At 45.9% G+C, this 26,298-nt stretch overlaps 1 protein-coding gene across 2 annotated transcripts in view; it reads right to left on the bottom strand.

The window, feature by feature from the left end:
• The window catches only part of bcas3 (BCAS3 microtubule associated cell migration factor), a 936,691-nt gene that overhangs the window by 530,336 nt on the left and 380,057 nt on the right, over positions 1-26,298 (bottom strand). For both annotated transcript variants that reach the window (XM_070856931.1, XM_070856932.1), the window contains exon 15: positions 11,757-12,021. In XM_070856931.1, the coding sequence (XP_070713032.1) occupies positions 11,757-12,021 (265 nt within the window). The remainder of the gene's footprint in view (positions 1-11,756; positions 12,022-26,298) is intronic.

The raw sequence follows: 26,298 nt of genomic DNA, 5'->3' as shown, positions 1-26,298 counted from the left end.
AGATTACTGCTGCACCTGGGTTAATAACTGTATCTTTCAGAATAATAATTGAGCTCCCTCACATTGGCTGGGTGAAAGCCTTTAATTCCCATTCAAAATACCCCCAGCTAGAATCTTAGCCATCAATTGATGTCTGGCTTCAGCCATGTGCTCTGACTGGGTTTCACCAGTCCTCTGGTGCACCGTTGGATATAATGCCTCGAGACAGAAGAGGAGTGGGGAAAAATAATGATTAGAACAAGCAATCAGTCGGGAGACCAGTCACTTCACAAAGCATAGTTCCGGTGGATGGAAACGATCCCATGGCACTATTTCGAAGAAGAACAGGCGAGTTCTCCCCGACGTCATGGGCCCATATTTATCCCTCAATCAACATCACTAAAAAACAGATGATGCGGTCATTATCACATTGCTGTCTGTGGGAGCTTGCTGTGCGCAAACTGGCTGTCGTGTTTCCCACATTACAACAGTGACTACACTGCAAAAAATACTTCATTGGCTGTAAAGCGCTTTGGGGTGTGCTGAGGTTGTGAAAGGCGCTATAGAAATGCAAGTCTTTCGTCCTTTCTTTTTCATTGATGTACAGCCACCTGTCCCTGCACACCACTAGTCTGACCCCGACATGTAATCGGTCTGCAATGATAGCACCATGAGTAAAATCTTTTTGGGTCAACACAAACGTCTGGCTGAGTAGCCATGTGGGTAGACAGGGTGGAATGTCAGTTACTTGAAAAGTAGGACTAGCTATTACCAGTGCATTTCCCAGTAACTTTCCAAAATTGCGAGTGTCCCAAAATTTTTACTGAGTGGCAAGACATTATCAATCTTTAAAAAAATTTTTCTCCAGAATACAGAAATCAAACACATTAATATAAAGCGAGCAGTGTTTACAAAGTGTATAGTCCTACCGTTTCCATTGGGCATCTCTGCACAGATTTACAGACTTAACCAATACAAGGCTGTGCAGCGAGGTTTCAGTACAGTTAAGTGTTGGGAGAAAGATCTACCCCATTCAGGGCATCACAATTCAGAAGAATGAGAGCTGATCTTATCGAAACGTATAAGATTATGAGGGGGCTTGACAAGGTGGATGCAGAGAGGATGTTTCCACCGATGGGGGAGACTAGAACTGGGGAATAAGGGGCCGTCCATTTAAAACTGAACTGAGGAAGAACTTCTTTTCTCAAAGGGCTGTAAATCTGTAGAATTCGCTGCCCGAGAGAGCTGTGGAAGCTGGGTCATTGAATAAATTTAAGACAGAGATAGACAGTTTCTTAAACAATAAGGGAATAAGGGGTTATGGGGAGTGGGCAGGGAAGTGGACATGAGTCCATGATCGGATCAGCCAGGATCAGGCTCAAGGGGCCGTATGGCCTACTCCTGTTCCTATTTCTTATCTTATCAGAAGGCCCAATGCAAGACAAAAGAAACCGAAGGAGAACTACTCTTACTTCAATCCCTTTGTAACAAAGGCTAACAAACCATTTGCTCCCCTAATTACTTTCTGTACCTGCATGTTAACTTTCTGTGATTCATGCGCAAGGACACCCCAGTGCCTCTGACTAGCACCATTTAAAAAAGATTCTGCTTTTCTATTTTTCTTAACAAAGTGGATATCTTCACACTTTTCCACATTATATTCCATCTGTCATGTTCTTGCCCACTCACTTTGTCATGTCTTTAGATGCTCTGATAATGACTCCACGAGGCAATGTATTGCACTTGAACTGTAGTGACCTTAGTCCATTTAATATAACTCCTGAGTGATGATCACACATGGTGGCCTGCCTTTTATACTAGGCCTTGCACACCTGTACAGGTAACCTACAAGTCTCCCACTGCAGTGCCCTCTGGTGGCACACCTTAGTGACCATACAGCTGGTGTACAAGTTTCCCATAGTAGTGCCCTCTGGTGGCACATCATATGTAATAGTACAAGCAGTAAACATGTCTAGATACATGACACACTTAACCTGTCTTTATCCCTTTGCAGCCTCTTTGCACCCTCCTCATCGCTTACTTTCCCACCTAACTTTATATCGGCAGCAAATTAGAATCATAGCTTAGTTACAGCATTCTTCCCCCGACACTCCAACCACCCGCCCCCCCCCCCGCCGACACTGCCCCCCTCAGACACTGCCCCCCTCAGACACTCCCCCCCCCCGCCGACACTGCCCCCCTCAGACACTCCCCCCCCCCCCCCCCAACACTCCCCACCGACACTCCCCCCCCGTGCCGGCTCTCTGCAAAAGCACTTCAGCTAGTCCCACTCCCCCGCCCTTTCCCGGTAGCCCTGCAAAATATTTTCCTTCAGGTACTTATCCATTTCCCTTTTGAGTGCCATGATCGAGTCTGCCTCTACCACCCTTTCAGGCAGCGGATTCCAGTTCCTAGCCACTCACTGTATAAAAAAGTTTTTCCTAATGTCGCCTTTGGTTCTTCTGCCAATCACCTTAAATCTGTGTCCTCTGGTTCTCGACCCTTCAGCCAATGGGAACAGTTTCTCTCTATCTACTCTGTCCAGACCCCCCATGATTTTGAACACCTCGATCAAATCTCCCCTCAACCTTCTCTGCTCCAAGGAGAACAACCCCAGCTTCTCCAGTCTCTCCACGTAACTGAAGTCCCTCATCCCTGGAATTATTCTTGAAAATCTTTTCTGCACCCTCACTAAGGCCTTCACATCCTTCCTAAAGTGCGGTGTCCAGAATTGGACACAATACTCCAGTTGAGGCCGAACCAATGTTTTATAAAGGTTCATCATAACTTCCTTGCTTTTCTACTCTATGCCTCTATTTATGAAGCCCACGAACCTGTTAGCTTTTTTAACCGCTTTCTCAACCTGCCCTGCCACCTTCAACGATTTGTGCGCATACACCCCCAGGTCTCTCTGTTCCTGCACCCCCTTTAGGATTGTACCCTTTAGTTTATATTGCCTCTCCTCGTTCTTCCTACCAAAATGTACTACTTCGCACTTTTCGGCGTTAAACTTAATCTGCCACGTGTCTGCCCATTTCACCAGCCTGTCTATGTCTTCTTGAAGTCTATCACTATCCTCCTCACTATACTTCCAAGTTTTGCGTCATCTGAAAATTTTGAAATTTGGATACATTACATTCGGTCCCCTCATCTAAGTCATTGTTATAGATTGTAAACAGCTGGGACCCAAGCACTGATCCTTGTGGCACTCCACTAGTTATAGCCTGCCAACCCAAAAATGACCTGTGGTCCATGAAGGAGTTTATGCTCCACATGAGCCTCCTCCCACCCCTCTTCATCTAACCCTGTCAGTATAACCTTCTATTCCTAACTCCTCATGTGTTTATCTAGACTCCCCTTAAATGCATCTATGATTAGGTTACTGTTTAACCTCTTCGCAGGCTGGCTGAAGTTCAAATTTGTTTTTCCAGTGCACTTCAGGTGTTTGTTAGTTTAAAAAAAACAAATTTAATTCAAACTCCTAACCAGCCTACTTCAGTTGTCGTGTGGCTGTTGCAGGTGTGCAAGCACGACCAGCAAATTTGTATATACTGTACATGGCATGCAAATATCCCCCGTAATCTACCCACTCATGTGTTCACACAAGTTTCATACAATGTACCAGATTTACTCAAACACAGGCTGCACTTTTTAACGCTTTAAAAAAAAAAATCAGGGATGCGGACTATATGCGAGTTATAATTATATTCCCCAGGGAAGGGCTCAAGTTAGGATTGCTGTCTACATGCAGGGGAAGCTTCTATGCAAATAAAATAGAATGATGGCTGGTACCACTACTGGCTCCACACAAATCTTTCATTATTGGCGACTAACTTAGTAAAACGCTTACATCGTAGTATTCATTTCAAATGAGCATTTTTACTCTCTTCATCTCTGCTGCATTTTCCAGCGACCAGAATTGGACACAGTACTCAAGTTGTGGTCTAACTAGAGCTTTGTGCAGTTTGATCATGACTGCCTCTGAAGTGTATTCTACTATTTTGGCTTTGTAGTTCAACATGCTATTGGCTTTGTCGATCGCTGATCTGCATTGGTTGGACACGTTGAGTGTTGAGTCTACTAAGACTCCTAGGTCTCTTTTAACTTCATCCTTAGCTAATTAGAACCATTCGAGGAGTATGTGCGTTGCTCTTTTTATCTTCCCATGTGCAATACTTTACATGCATCTGCATGAAATTTCATCTGCCATCCCAGTATGAACGGGACTTGATACGGGGGAGGGGAGGGCAAAGGGTTTGTACACACATGTAGCATGGTGACGATGATGCTCAGGATCAACATAACCAGGCCGGACTATTGCTTGTTTACTAATGAGAAGCACCTCACCTGATCTTTTCTGTCCGACAGATGCGACACTTCATTTGTGCACAAATAGCTGCCCGGAGGAAAAGATGAACAAACAGTACAAACTGTTTTACTACCTTAAAGGTGCTATATAAATACAAGTTGTTGTTGTTGTTGTTGATCACCTCTCAGACGACTCTATTTACTATTTTTTTCTTAAAAAGGATGATGCCCAGACTCTGTGTCAATGATGGTTTCCGTGGTGGTGCTTTTATTAAGCATTGTTTGTTTTTTGGTTCTTGCAGTTTTGTACACGTACCTAGTCGAGGCTAAGGCAGAGCACAGAGCAGTGCTGACCTCCTCCTGCAGCTGGAGAAGGGAAGAATCAAGGGTGGTATTCAAGGGCAGCGCAGAGAAGTGCCAAGAGGCTGACCACCCAACACCCCTTTCCTCCCCCTAGTGACTGAGGTCTGAGTTATGAGGAAAGACTGGAGAGACTTGGGCTTTTCAGACACAAAAAGAGTCATCTGAGAGGTGATCTACAACTTGTATTTATATAGCACCTTTAACGTGGTCAAACGTCCCAAGGCGCTTCACGGGATTATTATGCGTTAAGAATTTGACACCGAGCCGCATAAGTAGAAATTAGCGCAGATGACTAAAAGCTTGGTCAAAGAGGTAGGTTTTAAGGAGCATTTTGAAAGAGGAAATCTAATCTAAATGAGTAATGTAGGACAGTAAATGGTATGTAAAAGTATAATCTGAAACACTTTCAAATTAAACTGCAGGAGTAGAATGAGGGGTGGCGGGGGGGGGGGGGGAACAGGTTCAAAACTGATAAAAGGTTAGTTTAGGACTGATGTCAGGAGGGTTTTCTTCATGCAGCGAGAAATTCGGTACCGCCCCGCTAACCTTTGAAATTTTAGGGCCAGGTGCTAATGATTCTGAACTTATACTAAATTGGGTGTTAGCGCCTCAGGAAGGAAGTGGAGCATTAAATCAAGCGCTCATGAACTCAGTAAGACGCTACAGGGACGTTACCAGCAGAGCAATAATGAACCTCAGGTGCAATGCATTCAGCAATGATCCTTCACACTGGCTTATTCCAGCTCTTAAAGAGGAGATTTATCATTTATGTAGATTATGCGCTCAGGTTCTGAACTGGTGCTTGAAACCACAATCTTCTGACTCAAAATTATTGGAAAAAATCCTGAAAGACAGGATAAATCTACATTTGGAATTAATTAGGGACAGTCAGCACGCATTTGTTAAGGGAAGATCGTGTTTGACTAACCTGATTGAATTTTTTGAGGCGGTAACCAAGAGAGTCGATGAGGGTAGTGTGTATGATGTAGTCTATATGGACTTTAGCAAAGCTTTCGATAAGGTCCCACATGGTAGGTTGGTCACGAAGGTTAAAGCCCATGCGATACAGAGCAAAGTGGCAAGTTGGATCCAAAATTGGCTTGGAGGTAGGAAACAAAGGGTAATGGTTGATGGATGTTTTTGTGACTGGAAGGATGTTTCCAGTGGGGTTCCGCAGGGTTCAGTACTGGATCCCTTGCTTTTTGTGGTATAAATCAACGATTTAAATTTGAATATAAGGAGTATGATTAAGAAGTTTGCAGACGATAATAAATTGGCTGTGTGATTGATAATGAAGAGGAAAGTCATGGGCTGCAGGAGGATATCAATCTACTGGTCAGGTGGGCAGAGCAGTGGCAAATGGAATTTAATTCCGAGAAGTGTGAGATGATGCACTTTGGGAGGGCTAATAAGGAAAGGGTATACACATTAAGCGGTAGGCCACTTAATAGTGTAGATGAACAAAGAGACCTTGGAGTGCTTGTCCACAGATCCCTGAAAGTTGCAGGCCAGGTGGATAAGGTGGTTAAGGAGGCAAACAGAAAGCTTGCCTTTATTGGTCAAGGCATAGAATATAAGAGCAGGGAGGTTATGCTTATATTGTATAATACTCTGGTTAGGCCACAGCTGGAGTACTGCGTGCAGTTCTGGTCACCGTATTATAGGAAGGACGTGACTGCACTAGAGAGGGTGCAGAGGAGATTTACTAGGATGCTGCCTGGAATGGAGAATCTTAGTTATGAGGACAGATTGGATAGGCTGGGTTTGTTCTCATTGGAACAGAGGAGGTTGAGAGGAGACCTCATTGAGGTGTACAAAATATTGAGGGGCCCGGACATAATGGATAGTAAGGGCCTATTTCCATTGGTGGAGGGGTCTATTACAAGGGGGCATAGTTTTAAAGTGGTTGGTGGAAGGTTTAAAGGGGATTTGAGGAGGGGCTACTTTATGCAGAGGGTTGTGGGGATCTGGAACTCGCTGCCTGGAAGACTGGTGGATGCAGAAACCCTCACCACTTTTAAGAGATGGTTGGATGGGCACGTAAAGTGCAGTAACCTGCAGGGTTACGGACCTAGAGCTGGTAGCTGGGATTAGACTGGATGACCTTTTGTTGGCCGGCGCAGATATAATGGTAAGTACTGCAGGAAATCGAATACAGCCAGGGTGATCTCCTGGACTAGTTTCGATCGCCTGGATGAGTCGGAGAGGAATTTTCCCAGATTTTTTTCCTCCTTACATTGGCCGGGATTTTTATCTGTTTTTTGCATCTGTTTTTCCCAGGAGATTACATGGCTCCGGTTGGGGTGGAGTGTAGAAGGTTTCAGTACAAGGGATGTCGCAGTTGTGTGAGGCAGACTGGTTGGGCTGGGTGCTCTTTGCCTTTCCGCCATTGTTCATAGATTTATATGTAACCTTCAGGGCTGCTGACCGAAGGCCGTGCGGCTCTTTGTCAACCGGCATGGACACGCTGGGTCGAAATGGCCTCCTTCTGCGCTGTAAATTTCTATGTTTCTAAAGGCAAGAAGGTAACTAACTGAGACAGTCCAGCCAGTGGAGAGTTGGGGATGGGAGCTTGAACTCTACTTGGCTTTTACTCTGCTGATCCATCACACCAGAATAAAAAGTTTATGATAAGAATACAACAACAATTAAGAATCACGCACAGCACTTTATGATCAGAATTAGTAATTAAACACAGATTTCAGCACATCCTGATGGGAAGGGATATCAGTTGAATCTAAAAACAGGGAACCCGAGTTGTAGTCATGTTATGCTGTACATCTTTATACAGTACCAGCTTTGTGTATGATGGTCTTTGCAAGAATTTTTTTTTTCTGCCAACTGAACTCCTAAAGCAGCAACGCAGTTTGATAGGGCTCCATACACGTACAGATCAAAACACGTACAGTATGAGATTCAGCCGCATGACCAGTGTTTTCCTCTAACTGACTGATGGGATCATCCTGTCTACTCAATCACAACAGGATAGATTGGCTAAGTTTTTTTTCAAATGTCCAGCTAAAAGGTGAATGGGTGAAAGAAGACTTGCATCTATACACCAGCTTATCATATTTTAAAGCATTTCATTACTTTGAAGCACATTGAATGTTATGTCAGCAACCACAGCAGCCATTTTAAACAAAGCAAGCTCCCACAAACAGCAATGAGATGATTGAGTCCTTAACTTCTTTTTGGGGTGGTGCTGGCTGATGGAAGAATGCTGGCCAAATAATATCACAAAATCCTTAATGTCCACCCTAACAGGCAGCTGGTGCTCAGTTCAACATCTCGGCTTAAGGACAGCACCTCTGACAACGCAGCACTCCCTCAGTACTGCACTGGAGTGCCAGCTTAGATTATGTGCTCAAATCTTGGACTGCAGCTTGAGCTCACAGCCTTCTAACCCAGAGGCGAGAGTGCTAACCACTGAGCTAAACTGAAATTGCAGTTGGCAATACTGAAAAAGCAATGGCAGACAGCCTTTAGAGAGGGTCTCGCCACACAGTCTGACGAGTCAGACTGGCACTTTTTAAACTGGCATCAGGAAACTTCCAACAACCAAAAAGAACAGCACAATGAGAATATTACAATCTCTGACCTTGCAGGTCCCTTCTTACATATCCATCAAAGCTACAAGCAATGGCACTTTTTTTTCAGCACCTGCTTTTGTTCCATTGTAAATTTGCAAGAGCTTTTGTATCTAATCCCAGGAGCCCATGCACGGCAGCGAGTGCCAACTTCAGACACTGCATCTCCTTACTTGACACTATGAGGTCAATTATATTTTCAGTGTGATAACATTAGCATGTATTTGCTAACCTTACAGGAAGTAGATGCCGTTTCAGTGCATTGTGCTTGTGCTCACAGTCCAAGCAGGATCTCAGCCAGGGGTCAGCAATTGTGTGCCGATATCATAATTAGTGCACTTCGTCACCCGCCTATTGACTTACAAAAATACAACGGGGTGTGTTAACAGATAAAATACAAAGGAACCCAAACAAAGTTTGTGTTGGCTTGTTAGGCTATGCAGGAAGTATCTCCTTATCAGCTGTGAATTAAGAGTTTTCCTTAGTTCGTGTTTCTATAAGGGGCCACACGCGGCCGGGAAAGTAGACAACTGCGAAACCAGACTGAACGTCCACTGTAAGATCCGAAACACACCCTGATAAAGATTTCAACGTCAGATATTTAAACAAGACTGTGCCTTGCACAGGAAAAAAAGACAAACAAGCAGGAATCTAAATGTTTTCAAGAGAGACACAGCAACTGTACAACTTCTGAAGTTTTCAAAAAAGATAACACAGCCAAAACCTGGGTGAATTTTTCTACTGCTAGAAACATTTCTTGGGCTTATGGACAAACTTCAATCGGTACTTTGGAGAGTAGGATATGAAACAAACTTTACAATAATTGTAAAGAGTGCCAATTAAATTCCAAACAAATCTAACAGCATCACAAAAATACTGAGATTAGCATTTGAGACGAGCCATTTCAATTTAGAATGGAATATTTGTACAGATCACAAGACAAATCCTAATGAAGGTGACCATTCAGGCAAACTACCAACTATTGGTGCTTCTTTCTCATTAAAACAATGTGCTCATTTAAGAAATAGTGTTGAAAAGCGCTGTTTAGGGATCGCACTCTACTGACTGCAGCAATAACTGGTTCCTCGCATTGAGCTTTAATCACTGAGGACTCACAATTTAAATTGGAACAATCTGAATTCAAATTGAGGAATTAAAATTATTCCAGTTTAAAATCTAAGGGGTCCGAAATTCGTTACCGCCAATTTGGAGGCAGCGACACTACCACCTGGGTGGTGATTTTACCGCCAGGAGGCAAATACTGCCTCAAATTGCAAAATTCAGTATTTTTCCCCAAAGATGAGAGCGCAGCACTAAAAGAGGCTTTGTACATTCGTCCTCGGGCACCAAAGGAGCGGTAGCTCAGGAGGCCGACGCAATTTTTTGCCGCTTTAATGCCGGCATCCTGGCGCCTGAAAATGAAAAAAAAATGTTTTCGAAAATTTCAGTGACCTGCACTTCCCCACTGCTGCCATAAATAAATAGAAGCTAAAAAATTGAAACTTAACAACTTACCTTGCTCTCTGGACGATACCGCCCTGGAATCCCCGATGTACCAACAGTTTTCCCTTCGGGGAACAGCATCTGCCGGTTAAGCAGGCGATCAAACCGAAGTTTGCAGCCGTGGCGCCGGGGGGGGGGTGTTGCACGCTCAATGACCTCACAACGTGGGTTGCGGTAGCTACCGCTTAGCGCCACTCCACAGCCCAACTAAAGTTTTCGGGAGGCGAGGACACTGCTCCACTATGTCGGTAAGTCATCAGCCGCCCCTCTCCAGCGCTAACGGGTGGCGTTAAAAAACGAATTTCGACCCCTAAGTGTTGTAAGTGGTTGAAGGGCTGCTAAGCGGACACGTGGGATGATCCGCCAACATGGGTGGCTCCCGGTCCGGCAACGCCTCGATTTTAAAATACTCTCTTGTTTTCAAATCCCTCCATGTCCTCGCCCTTCCCCATCGCTATAACCTCCTCCAACCCTACAACCCCCCCCCCCCCCGAGATCTCTGCGCTCCTTCAATTCTGGCCTCTTATGCATCCCCAATTTCCTTCGCTTCAGCATTGGCGGCCGTGTCTTCAGCAGCCTATACCCGGAACCTCCACCTCTCTCTCCTCCTTTAAGATGCTCCTTAAAACCTACCTCTTTGACCAAGCTTTTGGTCACCTGTCCTAATATCTCCTTATGATGTGGCTCGGTATCAAATGTTGTGTGATTACACTCCTGTGAAGCTCCTTGGGATGCTAAGAGCCAACCACTTCGTGTTTCATCTTCAAATAATGCCCACACCATGGAATGCTGCATGTAAACAGTAACAGCATAGTGATGTTTCTGTGTCAGATACCACCTGAATATTAATTGAGTGCAAACCCTTCCTGTTCATGTAAGCCATGGGGCTGAATGTGAGGAGCTCTGATTCTCACATCGGTGTTATCTAAAGCATCCTGCCACCTGGTGAAAGGTCTGTGCCTAGTTCATGAGAGTGATGAAGGTACTGCTCCTTGCAAACACAGTATTTGTCAATTGCGTCCAATGGATAAGCGCTGCAGACTGGCAGATGGACAGGATGGCTTCTATGGTTCCCTGGAAGGATCTGCTAGCGTGAAAGCAATGCTGTGGTGGCTTCGGTATTACAGGAAGAGTCACCCCTACTCAAGATGTTATCGGTAGGCCACCCTGCAGCAGATGGCACAGCTCTGTGACAGCCTCTCTTGTAAAGTGGAGGCAGTGAAAACAAATCTCTGAAATGTAGCGCTAGGAGTGGAGGGGTCTGAAAACACAAGTCCTAACATCATAGCAGGTGTGGAGAAAACACAAAATCCAGTGGGAAACAATTGTAAGAATAGCTGTAGAATAATAGTCACCCTTTAGCCCATTCCCAGGATTATCAACGCGGCCATTCTACATGTGGGGTGTGGGGGGAGCCTCACCTGAAGTCGTGAAATTGTAATTTAAATAAATGTTCTACGGTACTGAGGCTCACACTTGCCTGCAGCCAAATCTGCTTCTGGCCCCAAAAATAACATGTTACAAAAAGCCCTTTATTTACCCTTCATTCTGTTTTACATAGTCTCAACATTATTCAGCAACATTTTAACATAAGAAAATGAATTATGGGGAAGAAAAAGTGTGGTCCTAGTAAACTATCACCAGCAGAGGCCATCATAGAACGATACAGAATGGAAGGAGGCCATTCGGCCCATCATGCACGTGCTGGCTCTTTGGTAGCGTGATCCAATTAATCCCACTCCCCTGTTCTTTCCCACTGTAATTTTTTTCCCTTCAAGTATTTATCCAATTCTCTTTTGAATGTTACTATTGAATCTGCTTCCACCACACAGACTATAAAAGGATAACGTATTTAATTTGTTATCAGAAGTATTTGTTCTCCAGCCAATTGTGCTTTGGAAGTGCCTGCTTGGTGTGGTTGTGACACTGAACGCAGGAAGCAGACCTGGAACTGTCAGGTCGATTGATAAGAAAGAGGTAATCCCATCAATTTAAGAAAAAAGAATTGATACTCACTGTGAAGTGGTGACCCAGAGGGGCTGCTAGATAGACCAGCCACTGGACTGCTGCGCCCGCCTTGTTTGGTCGACAGCTCCTGTTCAATATCTTCCAGCCCAGCGCTTTTCTGGAATCGACTCATGCGATTCACCACACGGGGAGACATGTGCGTTCGCACGGACGGCTGTCCACCATAAGGATTTACGGGGAACACGTGCGAGGTTCCCCGCAGCGTGCTGATTACCACCCAGCGACAGTCCTGGCTGAAGCAAATATCCTGCACCTAGAACACAAATATGGAAATAACAGAAGTTACAGCTTCTGCACTATTTGTTTTGTACTTTTGAAGAAAACCATCACAGGCACGATGGGCCGAACAGCTGTGCCATATGATTCTAATTGAATTGATCAGTTTTGCCTACTCAACAACAGTACCTGCATCGTGTGAAGTTCTGAGACACATTTTGAAGTAATATGGTATTAAATGAATGCCAATAATAGACAGAATTACCACCGAATCCCAAATGTTATAAAGAAGGATATACGGGCCCCTTTTCTAAACACGGACTTTTGGCACGGAGCCTTGCCCATCAGGAGAACATATCAAGAAATAGCAGTGGTGCTCCAACCCCTCTCCGCCATGATTTTCCACACATGCACAGTTACCTCCAGCATGCACTTTGAGCTTTGAGCAGTGTGTGTACGAATGGTCAATGTGAAAGCGCTGATGTCCCCTGTAAGGAAGTGTGATGGTAAATAAAGAAATTAAATATATTGAGTGACAGCCCTCCGAAAGAAATGATACCACAGATGGCAGATTCAATGACAAAGGTTTTGTGACATCTGACGCTGAAATTGTCCTGTGCATCAGAGTGCTTGTGTCTTGATGTGAGCACGCCGATGACCTTAACTGTCGCAGCTCATTCACACGGCAGCAAAGGGAGCTCAGAGTGCTAGCAGAAGACTGGAGACCCAGGAAATACTGGACCTCCACTACACCTGATTTGGTGTGCATTTATACTTCATCGTGCTGTCAACTGTGCAGGAGCCAGGCATCAGGTCTCGACAATACGGGAAAGCACCTGTCGGTGCACTATGGATGCCTATGGTACAGGCTGTATTCCCACTACCCCAAAGTTTGTGTTAAACATCTCTAGGGATCCTATGTGTAACATTTATAAAGAATAGCGCTTTGTATACTATGTGCATTAAATCATAAACCTATTTTTTATAAACTTTACACATAGTATAACTGGAAGTCTTCCTCCACACGTACCCATGAAAATCCACCTCTTTCACCCTTACCATTTACAATAATATAGATTATTATAAAAACTTTGCTCAGTTTGGACACCAAGGGGCCGAAATTGCCCCGCACCCGGTTTGGCCTTTGCGGGGCCGGGACATTAACCACCCGGGCCGGAAGTCTCTGCACCGGCATGCAATTGGGCTTTGCACCCCTCAAACAAGGCAGAGCGCCATCTCAGGCACTCCCCATTGTTAGAGAGGTGCTCACGGGGCGTCAGTGCTACTGGGAAGTTCCGCGTCGTGCTAACGTGCTACAATGGCTCTCCCCTTCACTCTGCAGGCCCTTTGGTGGCCAACATTGGGCCACCAGCAACGGACTTGACCAGGCTAACGGCCCGGCACCTAAATGGGCCGCCATTGTCGGGCCGACCGAAGAGTCGGCTGACAAAATAAAATAGTGACCGGGCCGCATACGGCCTCCCTTTTAAGGGGCGGCCCAGGCGGACGTCAGTGCCCCACAAAGCAAACATCATCGCCTGTTGCACGCCGGCCCGGTGCGCTAACCACGGAGCTACCAGCAAATCGCCCCCAAAATCTCAGTCAATTTTGCCCAAGGCGCTATTGTCGCCCACCCCCAGACAAAAAGGCAACTGCGCCCCGTTAGCGCCTCTCGGAAGTGCTAACGAGGCGCAAAAAGGGGGCAATTTTGGCCACTAAATTCTGACCTGTACTTATTCCTACAATGGACAGTTCAGTCTTTCAATCAGATGCTAAATGAATGTATCTTCATTTTCCCCAGCACAAAGGTATACTTATGAGTAACTGTTTCCTATAGAAAGTGAGTTGTGCAGTTTCACTGTAATGTAATGTTATCAGAGATAAGGCTGCAGTCAATTTTAGAATGAAGGTAACCTGGGAAAGAGTTATGGTTTGGATATAATTAGTTGTTTGCCAGCAACCCTGTACAAATGGCCTCACATTAGATATTCAGCCATTTGTCAGGCTGCATGTCTAGTTCCAGCACATTTAGTCGATTCCATTAGCAAACCCATCCTGCGGGTTGGGTTTTTCTCAAACAAAGCTCCTTTCATTGTCAAATGGTGTAATGTCTATCCCCTAGAAAGCAAGTACATCTACTGCAGCTCAGCATAATGAAGGGCATAAAGAACCTCATCCAGTGACATACAGGCACAATAGAACCTCAACCTTCGCAACTCAGATAGCACAGCCCTCTCATTTTAGAACACACCGTACCTTTTCCCTAATAATAACATTTATCACTTTCAGGTGATCAGGGCATCAATGTGAATGAAGGAACATTCTATAGATCCCTGCACTACAGATTCAACTTGTAAGGAAGTACTGTTACTGCACCCAATCTCAGCAGTGAGGTAACATCGTTGGGCCCCGGCCTTCAAACACATGAGTCATTAGCACCAACAGAATCATCTAACGCGATCAAACTAACTGAGCAAAACAGTAATTGAAGAGTCAGACATGTCTCTGGAAAAGAGAAAACTAAGAGGAGACCTGATAAAGGTCTTACAAATTATGAAGGGGTTCGATAGAGTGAATGTGGAGAAACTGTTTCCACTTGTAGGCGAGTCCAGAACAAGGAGACATAAATCATAGAATCATAGAGGTTTACAGCACGGGAGGCCATTTCAGCCCATCGTGTCTGTGCCGGCCAACAGGAGGCTATCTAGCCTAATCCCACTTTCCAGCTCTAGGTCCGTAATCCTGCAGTTTACAGCACTCCATGTGTACATCCAAGTACTTTTTAAATATGGTGAGGGTTTCTGCCTCCACCACCCTTTCAGGCAGTGAGTACCAGACCCCCAAAAACCTCCGCGTGAAGAAATTTCCCCTCAAATCCCCTCTAAACCGTCTACCAATTACTTTAAATTTATGCACCCGAGTCACTAACAGATAAAATAAAGAATTTCGGAGGAATTTCTTTACACAGAGAGTGCTGAGAATGTGGAACTTGCTACCACACCTAGTGATTGGGGCAGAGAGCATTGACACATTTAAGGGGAGATCTGATACATACATGAGGGAGACGGGAATAGGGAGCAGGGTGGGAAGAGGTAATTAGAGTGTAAAGAGGCTGGTGTGGAGTATAAAGACTGGGGTTGACCAGTTAGGCTGAATTCTATGTAATTCTAGTTTGCTCTATTACATTTTTTGTAGATCACCCAGACTTTCCTCATATGTTAGATTATCTTCTGTTACACCACATAATACACACTGCATCATGTTGCTGCTTCGGTGGAGCTGTGTTTGACATGGCTGTTTCTTTAAGGTCAGAAAGTTCAATCGCTACAAATCCTGAAGTCAACTATATGTTAATTGCAATGGCGAGCGGCTACAACAGCAACATAGTAAAACGTCCCAAGACGCTTCACAAAATTTAACATCAAGCCACAGAAAAAGATATTAGAAAAGGTGAGAGGTAGGCTTTAAGGAGCATCTAAAAAGGAGGAAAGAGAGGAAGAGAGGTTTAGGAAGGGAATTCCAGAGCTTAGGGCCTAGGCAGCTGAAGGCACTGTCATGTATCTTACATTATTATATATAACTGTATCCTAACATGCAATACATAACTGTAATAAGATATGACCTGTAACCACCAGCATACCTTACCACCAGGGTTGCACGTGCAGGAGACACTGGATACCTCACCCAGACTGGTATATAAGGACAGGTCTCAGGCAAGTGCAGCATTCCAGAGCGGTGTAATAAAGGTGCAGGTCCAGAGTGACCTTGACTTCAGTACATGTCTCGTGTGAATCTGTACTGAGGGGACAGGACTTTACAGTGGCGACGAGTTACGGGATTACAGAATCCACAGAATGGCGAACAACGGATCAGATGAAAAGTACAATGCTAGAGACAATTGGGAGGACTTTATAGAAAGGCTCCAGCAAAGCTTTGTAACCAAAGACTGGTTAGGAGACGACAAAGCAGACAAGAGAAGAGCCCATCTCTTGACCAGCTGTGGCTCGAAAATATACACTTTAATGAAGGATCTGCTGGCACCCGAGAAACCAGCAAGCAAGTCGTTTGAAGAATTGAGCACACTGGTAAGAGACCACCTGAAGCCAGCGAGCAGCCTACACATGGCCAGACACAGGTTCTACAACTACAGACGCTGTGTGGGCCAGAGCATACCCGACTTCGTGGCGGAACTTCGGAGGTTGGCTAGTTTATGTGAGTTCTCCGATGAACTGAGGAGAGAAATGCTGAGAGACTTTTTCATTGAAGGAATAGGCCACGCAGGCATATTCTGAAAGCTCATAGAGACCAAGAACCTGACTTTAGAGGCAGCAGCACTGGTTGCACAGACATTCTTGGCAGGGGAAGAAGAAACGAGGTTGATTTACAATGCAGGTACGACAACCAACGAAATATCGGAACAAGGAGTTCACAGCGTGAAACAAGCTGCTACCCCCACACTCAGACAAAAGCGGGAGTGCAGGCTCTCGACAGCAGGCAGTGGCGCCAGAAGCCATCAAGGGCCACAAGAACGGCCGTTCACACCTCATCAAACCACAATGCGAGCAATCAACTACAAACTGAGAGTGCTCAAGAGAGATCAGCCAGACGCAGCTCATTCTTTGGAAACAATGGAAGCGGTCTGTGCTGGAGGTGTGGGGGTGGGCACTCGTCAAGGGGATGTCGATTTCAGCAGGCTGTTTGCAGGAACTGTGAATATACAGGGCATTTGGCCCGCATGTGCAAAAAAACGGCAGCGCGGCTGGTATACGAATCGGATGGGTCGGAAAGCGGACCAGAAGACGGTGGGGACAGTACCCGGGACACCGATGTACAGCGGGTCAACACGATCAATGGCAGCTGCTCCTACAACAAGACGCCTCCTATAATAATGAGGGTCCTATTCAACGGGATACCTGTCAACATGCAGCTGGATACGGGAGTGAGTCAATCTCTCATGGGCGCTCAACAATTTGAACAACTGTGGCCGCATAAGAGAGACAGACCAAAACTCACAAGGGTCGACACCAAACTAAGGACCTATACCAAATAAATCGTACCAGTCCTCGGCAGCGCCATGCTCTCCGTCACACACAAAGGGACAGTGAACTGACTTCCCCTGTGGATTGTCCGCGGAGACCCCCCAGCACTGCTCTAGAGAAACTGGCTGGCAAAACTAAACTGGAAATAGGATGATGTTCATGCCATGTCGTTAGAGGAACGGACCTCCTGCTCAACAGTTATAAAGCGATTTGAACATCTCTTTCAGCCAGGTGTGGGCACTTTCAAAGGGGCCAAAGTCAAAATCTACATCACACAGGATGCTAGACCGGTCCATCACAAGGCCAGATCTGTACCCTATATGATGAGGGAAAAGATTGAACACGAACTAGACAGGCTTCTGCGGGAAGACATTATATCGCCTGTGGAATTTAGCGACTGAGCAAGTCCTATCGTCCCAGTCATGAAGCCTGATGGATCCGTATTAATCTGTGGGGACTACAAATCTACCACAAACAGAGTCTCTCTACAGGATCAGTACCCGCTGCCCAGAACGGAGGACTTATTTGCCACATTGGCTGGAGGTAAACTTTTCTCAAAACTAGACCTCACATCTGCGTATATGACGCATGAATTGACCAAGGAATCCAAGCTACTCACCACCATCAACACACATCGATGCCTTTTCATGTACAATCGATGCCCATTCAGCATCAGGTCGGCAGCTACCATATTCCAGTGCAACTTGGAGAGTCTGCTCAAGTCCATCCCGGGGACGGTTGTATTTCAAGACGACATACTTATCATGGGCAGGGACACCGACTCCCATCTCCGTAATTTGGAGGAAGTACTAAAGCGGTTGGATCGGGTAGGCCTACGAGTTAAGAAATCCAAGTGCCTGTTTCTCACACCCGAGGTTGAATCCGCCCAACAGAGTCCAAAACAGAAGCAATTCGCCTGGCACCCAGGCCCCGGAATGTCTCAGAACTGCGCGCCTTTCTCGGGCTACTCAATTACTTTGGGAACTTTATGCAGAACTTAAGCACGCTGCTGGAGCCTCTCCACGTGCTACTCAGGAAGGGGTGCGATTGGTTTTGGGGGGACGCCGAGGAACGCGCCTTCAATAAGGCACGCAACCTTCTGTGTTCCAACAGTGTTTTGACTTTCTTTGATCCAGGTAAAAAGCTAGTTCTCACATGTGATGCGTCAGCATATGGGGTCGGGTGCGTTTTACAACATGTCAATAGTGCGGGCAAATTACAACCCATAGCTTATGCCTCCAGCTTATGCGGAGCGCGGGTATGGAATGGTAGAGAAGGATACGCTCGCGTGCGTGTACGGTGTCAAAAAGATGCACCAATACCTTTTCGGGGCCAAGTTCACGTTAGAAACTGACCACAAGCTCCTCACATCCCTCCTATCCGAGAGCAAGGCAATAAACGGCAACGCCTCGGCGCGAATTCAATGGTGGGCACTCATGCTGGCGTCCTACGACTATACCATAAGGCATAGACCAGGCACAGACAACTGTGCCGACGCGCTCAGCAGGCTACCCCTGGCGACCACGGAAGGGTCTGACGAACAGGACTGTGAGATAGTCATGGCAATTAATGTCTTTGAGTCCACAGGTTCGCCCATGACAGCTCGCCAAATCAGAGCCTGGATGGCCAGCGACCCCACGTTATCCTGAGTAAAAAGATGTGTCCTAACCGGTGACTGGGCAGAGGCTCGTGATTCCTGCCCCGAGGAATTCAAACCCTTTCACAGGCGCATGCATGAGCTATCACTACAAGCAGACTGCCTGATGTGGGGCAGCCGAGTAGTCATGCCTCTGCGAGGCAGAGAGGCATTTTTCCGGGAGCTCCACCGCGAGCACCCGGAGATCGTTCTCATGAAGGCCATAGCCAGATCCCACATCTGGTGGCCTGGTATTGATGCGGACTTGGAGCTCTGCGTCAGACAGTGCACCATTTGTGCCCAACTCAGCAATGCCCCCAGGGGGGCTCCCCTGAGCCCCTGGCCCACCAAACCGTGGTCGCGGGTGCACGTAGACTATGCGGTCCCATTCATGGGCAAAATGTTCCTCGTAGTTGCAGATGCATTTTCAAAGTGGATCGAATGCACCATTTTAAACTCGAGCACAACCTGCACCACTGTGGAGAACCTCGCAACCATGTTTGCAACGCACGGAATCCCTGACATATTGGTCAGTGATAATGGTCCGTGCTTCACCAGCGCAGAATTCCAAGATTTTATAATTGACCACGGCATAAATCATGTCAAGACGGCACCGTTCAAGCCAGCCTCCAATGGCCAGGTGGAGAGAGCAGTGCAAATCATTAAACAAGGCATGCTTAAAATCCAAGGTCTTACGCTGCAGGGTCGCCTGTTGCGACTGCTGCTGGCATACAGATCTCGTCCGCACTCATTGACTGAGGTTCCCCCCGCGCAACTGTTGATGACAAGGACTTTAAAAACAAGGCTCTCATTAATCCTCCCAGACATGCACAAAATCATTGAGGCAAAGCGCCGTAAGCTGACTGAGTACCATGACAGAAATTCGAGGGGGAGATGGAATGCGATAGGAGACAAAGTGTTTGTACTAAACTATGGCAGGGGTCCCAAATGGCTTGCAGGGACAGTAACGGGCAAGGAAGGAAACAGGCTACTGGTAGTACAAATGGACAATGGCCAAACCTGCCGGAGGCATGTAGACCAAGTCAAAAGCAGATTTACCAACAACACTGCGGAACCAGAGGCAGACTACAATGTGGAACTCGCACCACACCTGGTGGACAGTCAGAGGGAACAACCTGAGGAAAGGGCAATCCCAACAGACAGCCCAGGCGAGTCAACAACAATTACACCAATCGAAACAGACAGCCCAGGCGAGATACCAGCAACCACACCCAAAGAAAAACAGACACCAAGGCAAACAACTGAACCACAACTCAGACGCTCCACGCGAGAGTGTAGACCACTTGAGAGACTGAACTTATAAAGACAGTAAGACCTTGGGGGAGAGTGATGTCATGTATCTTACATTATTATATACAACTGTATCCTAACATGCTATACGTGACTGTAATAAGATATGACCTGTAACCACCAGCATACCTTACCACCAGGGGTGCACTTGCAGGAGACACTGGATACCTGTCCTCGACTGGTATATAAGGACAGGTCTCAGGCAAGTGCAGCATTCCAGAGCGGTGTAATAAAGGTGCAGGTCCAGAGTGACCTTGACTTCACTACATGCCTCATGTGAATCTGTACTGAGGGGACAGGACTTTACAGGCACGGCCACCAATGATGGAGCGATTAAAATCGGGGATGCAGAAGAGGCCAGAAATGGAGGTGTGCAGAGATCGCGGAGGGTTGTAGGGCTTGCAGAGGTTACAGAAATAGGGAGGGGTGAAGCCATGGAGGGATCTGAAAACAAGGATAAGAATTTTAAAATCGAGGCGTTGCCAGACCGGGAGCCACCCAATGTAGGTCAGCGAGCACAAGAGGTGATAGGTGAATGGGACTTGGTGCGAGGTAGGGCAGCAGAGTTTTAGATGAGTTAACGTTCATGGAGGGTAGATGATAGGAGTCCAGTCAGGCGAGCATTGGAATAGTCAAGTCCAGAGGAAATAAAGGCGTGGATGAGGGTTTCAGCAGCAGATGAGCTAAGGCAGGGTGGAAACGGGAGATGGTACGGAGGTAGAAGTAGGCGGTCTAGATGATGGAGCAGATATGTGGTTGGAAGCTCATCTTGGGATCAAACAGACACCAAGGTTGCAAATGCTATGGCTCAGCCTCAGACAGTGACCAGGGGAAGGGGTGGAATCGATGGCTAGTGAATGAAGCTTGTGGCGGGGACCCAAGACAATGTATTCGGTCTTCCCGTTATTTAGTTGGAGGAAATTTCTGCTCATCCAGTAATGGATGTCGGACAAACAGTGCGACAAATCAGAGACAGTGATGCGTTTGAGAGAGGTGATGGTAAGGTTGAGCTGGGTGCCATCAGCGAACGTGGAACCTGACAGCAGATCATAAGAAAACAGCACGACATACACTAAAACACACACACATACAAGCAACCAATGTTGTGTGTCATGTGTCACAGCACAGTAGTGGATATGCTGCTTTTTAACAATATAGAGGTGTTATGCCATGTAATGCACAATATATTATCCAAACCATTGATTTATGGGGACTGAATGAGTCAAATTCTATTTTGTTTATATGGTAAAAGAATTACATTTCTATAGCGCCTTTCACCAGACGTCTCAAAGTGCTTTACAGCCAATGTAGTGCTTTTTTTTGAAGTGTAGTCACTGTTGTAATGTCGGAAATGCAGCAGCTAATTTGCGCACAAGTAAGTTCCCACAAACAGTAATGTGATAATGACCTGATAATCTGTTTTTTGTCATGCTGATTGAGGGATAACTATTGGCCAGGACACTGGTGATAATTCCCCTGCTCTTCTTCAAAATAATGCCATGGGATCTTTTACTTCCACTTGAGAGCAGACGGAGCCTCGGTTTAATGTCTCATCCGAAAGGTGGCACCTCTGACAGTGCAGCACTCCCTCAGCCTGAAGTGTCAGCCTGGATTTTTTTGTGCTCAAGTCCCTGGAGTAGGACTTGAACCCACAAACTTCTGATTCCGAGGCAAGAGTGCTACCCACTGAGCCACAGCTGACACTTCTGGGATACGGGTATTTTACTAGGAAGTTTTAGGGATTGAATTCTTTGACTCTATCTGCTGTTAGAAACCAGGTAAGGAATATCGAAAACACTCTCAATGAGAATAATCCAAGTAGTCACCCAAGGTATCCATTATTATCTCATATGGATCCGTTCCAACATCCCTTGTACTCCCCCGAACTGCCCGTCACTCTGACTCTGGCCACTTGTGCCCTGTCCCTTCGCCCCATCATTGGGAGCCTTGTCTTCAGCTGTCCAGGCCCCACTCTGCAATTCTCTCCCTGAATCACTCCCCCTCTCTACCTTCCTTAAAGACACTTCTTAAAACTCACCTCTTGGTCACCGCCCGAATACCTAACCTCTTTAGCTCAACACCCATTGGTCGTTTACACCCATGAAGCGCTTTGGGGCGCTGTTCTACATTGAAGACGCTATATAAATGTAAGTTGTTGTTGTCATTGGTGATGGTGCTCCAAATTCCACAAGAACTCGAGTGCCCAGCGGGTTCTGCCAAGTTAATTTCACCTATCCGCACATCATTTGTTGACGTCAGGAGTTGGATTTGTTTCGGCAGTTAAGTATAAAGGTGGTATTGATGTGCAATGTAACATCACGGTGCACAATGGATTCTATGGTATGTTTAGGTGTTACACTGGAACCAAGACAATGCAAATCCACGGCGTGGCTAATACCTTGGGCAGGGCTACCAACCTGGGCGGGGCTTGTTTCTGCGGGAACAGTAAAGAGCAATACTAACACCTTCGAGACTTTGTTTTCTTCCACTTTTCTCCTCCCCAGTTCTGAAAGCAGTAACTCTTGCTGACAGCTGATTCCATGGACCCTCCAGCAAGTTGCACAACTGACCATTTTTCATGTATCAGAATATCTAGTGAATAGTGGCAGCTATATCACCATGATGGACATCCCAGCTGAGCTCAAGCACTTTCCTACCCAACATCCATATATACATACACAACAACAACTTGTATTTATATAGCGCCTTTAATGTAGTGAGCCGTCCCAAGGTGCTTCACAGGAGTATTATACGATAAAAATTTGACACCAGTAGAAATTAGCGCAGGTGGTCACAGAGGTAGGTTTTAAGGAGCGTCTTAAAGGAGGAAAGAGAAATAGAGAGCGAGGTTTAGGCAGGGAGTTCCAGAGCTTGGGGCCAAGGCAACAGAAGGCATGGCATTATAATCAAGGATGTTCAAGAGGGCAGAATTAGAGAATTAGAGGAGCGCAGACGTCTCGGGGGGATTATGGGGCTGAAGATTACAGAGATAGGGAGGAGCGAGTCCATGGAGGGATTTGAAAATAAGGATGAGAATTTTGAAATTGAAGCGTTGCTCAACCGGAAGCCAATGTAGGTCAGCGAGCATAGGGGTGATGGGTGAGCGGGACTTGGTGTGAGTTAGGACACAGACAGCCGAGTTTCCACTCACACTTTCCAGCAGAGTTCAACAGATAGCAATCAGGGCTAGGAACTTCTAAAACCAATTATCACCACCCTAATAAAGCTAACTCAGCTGGGGTTGCCAACCCTCCAGAACTGCCCTGGAGTCTCCAGGAATGAACAGATTAACCTCAAGGACGCTACTGTGTCTTTCTTTAATTTTCTGGAATGGGCTGTTGGACGCCCAATGGCAGGAGTGTGGGGGCGGAGCAGTTGGAGGCAGGAGGTCATGTGATGACACCTCCAGGAATATATCCAACCAGAGTTGGCAACCCTAAACTCAGCACAGACCAGATATCAAACCTGGGTCCTGCTGATCTTCACAACTCAGTGCTGTGCCAAGCAGTGATTTTACCGACTATGTCATCAGGAACACTTTCAATTTGTTTCTGATGCCACATTTGCCATCACAGCAGTATGAATACTGCACTGAAACTCAAGTACAACAGAAATTACGGCAGCTGACCAAAAAGGCAGGTTTTAAGGAGAAGAGCGAGGTAGAGAGGCGGGGAGGTTTCGGGAGGGAGTTCCAGAGCTTAGGGCCCAGGCATCTGAAGACACAGCCACTAGTGGTTGAGCAGTTATAATCAGGGATGCTTAAGAAGGCAGAATTTGAGGAGTACAGGCATCTCGGGAGGGGGGGGGGGGGGGGTTGTGAGGCTGAAGGAGATTACAGAGATAGGGAGGGGTGAGGCCATGGAGGGATTTGTAAACAAGGATGAGAATTTTGAAATTGAACCAGTCGAGTGTTAGCAGCAGTCTACCATCAACAGGAGGCCTTTCAGGTTACTTGCTGGTTAAAATAGTACAGGGTTCCCCTTTAATTCAGATCAGCCATGAGTCTGTAATCAATCTGAATTAAATTCCCCAGTATACAGGGGAGGGGGCGGAGGGGCTAAAAAGCTCTGTGTAAACATAGTCTTCAAATGCAGAGAGTGAGACAGACAGGGATCAGATTAACGGTGACATGTCGCTGTACTGAATAACTTGATCAAAGAGTCAGTCACTCAGCTATGAGCCACGGCCAAGCACTCACTTCAGTCTGGGTTTCAATACACTCCCTACTTAACTAACAGACAGCCGTGATAAAAATCTCAACAAAAATTCCAGTCATGCACAGCGGACAAAAAAAAATCTGTATTCACTGTCATGTACGTTTAAATCTGTGCCCGCAAGCTCTGCAGAAGAAAGAAGTTTTAATCAGTTACCTTTGACAGATACTTGGCTGTATGATTGTCACATTACAATGAATGGCATATTCAGCAAATGGCGAGGAGGGGGGGGGGGGGGGGGCGGGAAATAACCCATGCCTACACTCTTTTGAGTCACAGCGACACATTCAAACTAGCTCCTTGATAAGTGGTAAGGTTTGCAGTTTTCCCAATCAGTTCCAGCAATAAAGGCCTGTATTATCCGCACTTTAATAGAAGCCTTACTTTAGAGCATCGATGGGGAAAAGGATGGCATGTTCTCCGATAGCTGCCCCACGGTTATTTATGTGCTCAGCCTCAATATAAAATTAGGTGGATTTTCCATTCCATTTCATCAGAACATCCTCACATCTCGGAACAAAATAACATACGTAGCTCAGACACTTTATGTACCCAGTCAACTGAACATGATATCTTATTTAGACTGAGTGGCGTAAAAAGCCAATGCATACAAGGTTAAATAGTATTCATGTTTGTTACTTGAGTATATAATGGAGGAGTTCTATTATAATATACACAAACTATGCTACTCAACAAATTGTGGTATTTGAGTACATAAAAATCCATTATAATGTACACAAACTGTGGTTTTTCTCTGCATCATCCAGTGTTTTTACTGAGCGACCTAAGTGAATGCATCACCAAGGATGAAAAGCATAGGAGAGACAGTGAGTTAAATAAATGCTCATATCTCCATTTCTTGAATTACACCGAAGGGGTAAAAGCTGAAAATGTTTTCTTCCTTTCCTCTTGGAAAATAACATTTTTAAACATTTTTTCATGTGGGAGTTCACGATCGGTTTGAATCGATAAAGACTGACAGACTTATTGGAAATATAATAAATTGTAAAGAAATCCTGCTTTGTATATGCTGGTCTACGGCATTTTTCATGCTGTGCTCGCACTTGGATCAAAGACCTGTTTTAGATGTGACCCCTCCGATAAGCACCATGCTTTAATGACCTCAAACCCCTCAATAACCTACTGCCTCATAACACATGCCAGACGCCATACTTCCTCGCATACATTCAATAGGAATATGTCACCACGGAACAGCAAACTGCATAAAGCCAGTCACACAATAACAATTTACATTTATATAGCATCATTCATGTCAAAACATCCCAAGGTGCTTCATAGAAGTGGTGGCAGCAATTAGGGAGAGAAGTTGTGGAGATAATATTCAGAAGGCATTCGAAGGAATGGAGAGAATTGGTGAAAAGACGGTCCCATTCTCCCACCCTGTCCCCGTCGCCCTGCAATTTTTTCCCTTCAGATACTTATCCAACTCCCTTATGAAAGATAAAATTGAGTCTGCCTCCACCACCCTTTCAAGCAGTGCATTCCAGATCTTAACCACTCATTGCGTAAATGTTCTTTTCTTACATCGCCTTTGGTTCTTTTGCCAATCACCTTAAATCTGTGTCCTCTGGTTCACGACCTTTCTGCCAATGGGAACATTTTCTTTCTATCTACTCTGTCCAGACCCCTCAAATGGTCAAAAATGTAAGTTTTAAAGTGTCTTAAAGGAGAAGAGAGAGGCGGAGAGTTTTAGGGAGGGAATTCCAAAGCTTAGGGCCCAGGCAGCTGAAGGCACAGCCGCCAATGGTGAAGTGATTAAAATTGGGGATGAGCAAGAGGCCAGAATTGGAGGAGCACAGAGATCTCAGAGGATTGTAGGGCCGCAGGAGGTTACAGAGATAGGGAGGAAAGGGCGAGGCCATGGAGGGATTTGAAAACAAGGAAAAGTCGACCAATGTCAGCAGAGTTCATGGGCTGGACATTGGGCTGGGGATGATTGACCAATAAATAGGTCACTTCAAAATTATAATAGCATTACTCACATAGGATTACATGGGATATACAGCACAGAAACAGGCCATTCGACCCAACCAGTCCAGGGTTTATACTCCATTCGAGCCTCCTCCTGACTTTCCTCATCTAAATCTACCAGC

This window comes from Pristiophorus japonicus, chromosome 16 (assembly GCF_044704955.1).
Source record: "Pristiophorus japonicus isolate sPriJap1 chromosome 16, sPriJap1.hap1, whole genome shotgun sequence".
NCBI classification, from domain to species: Eukaryota; Metazoa; Chordata; class Chondrichthyes; family Pristiophoridae; genus Pristiophorus; species Pristiophorus japonicus.
The sequence above is the reverse complement of the archived record's forward strand: the minus strand, read 5'-3'. Positions and strand labels throughout refer to the sequence as shown.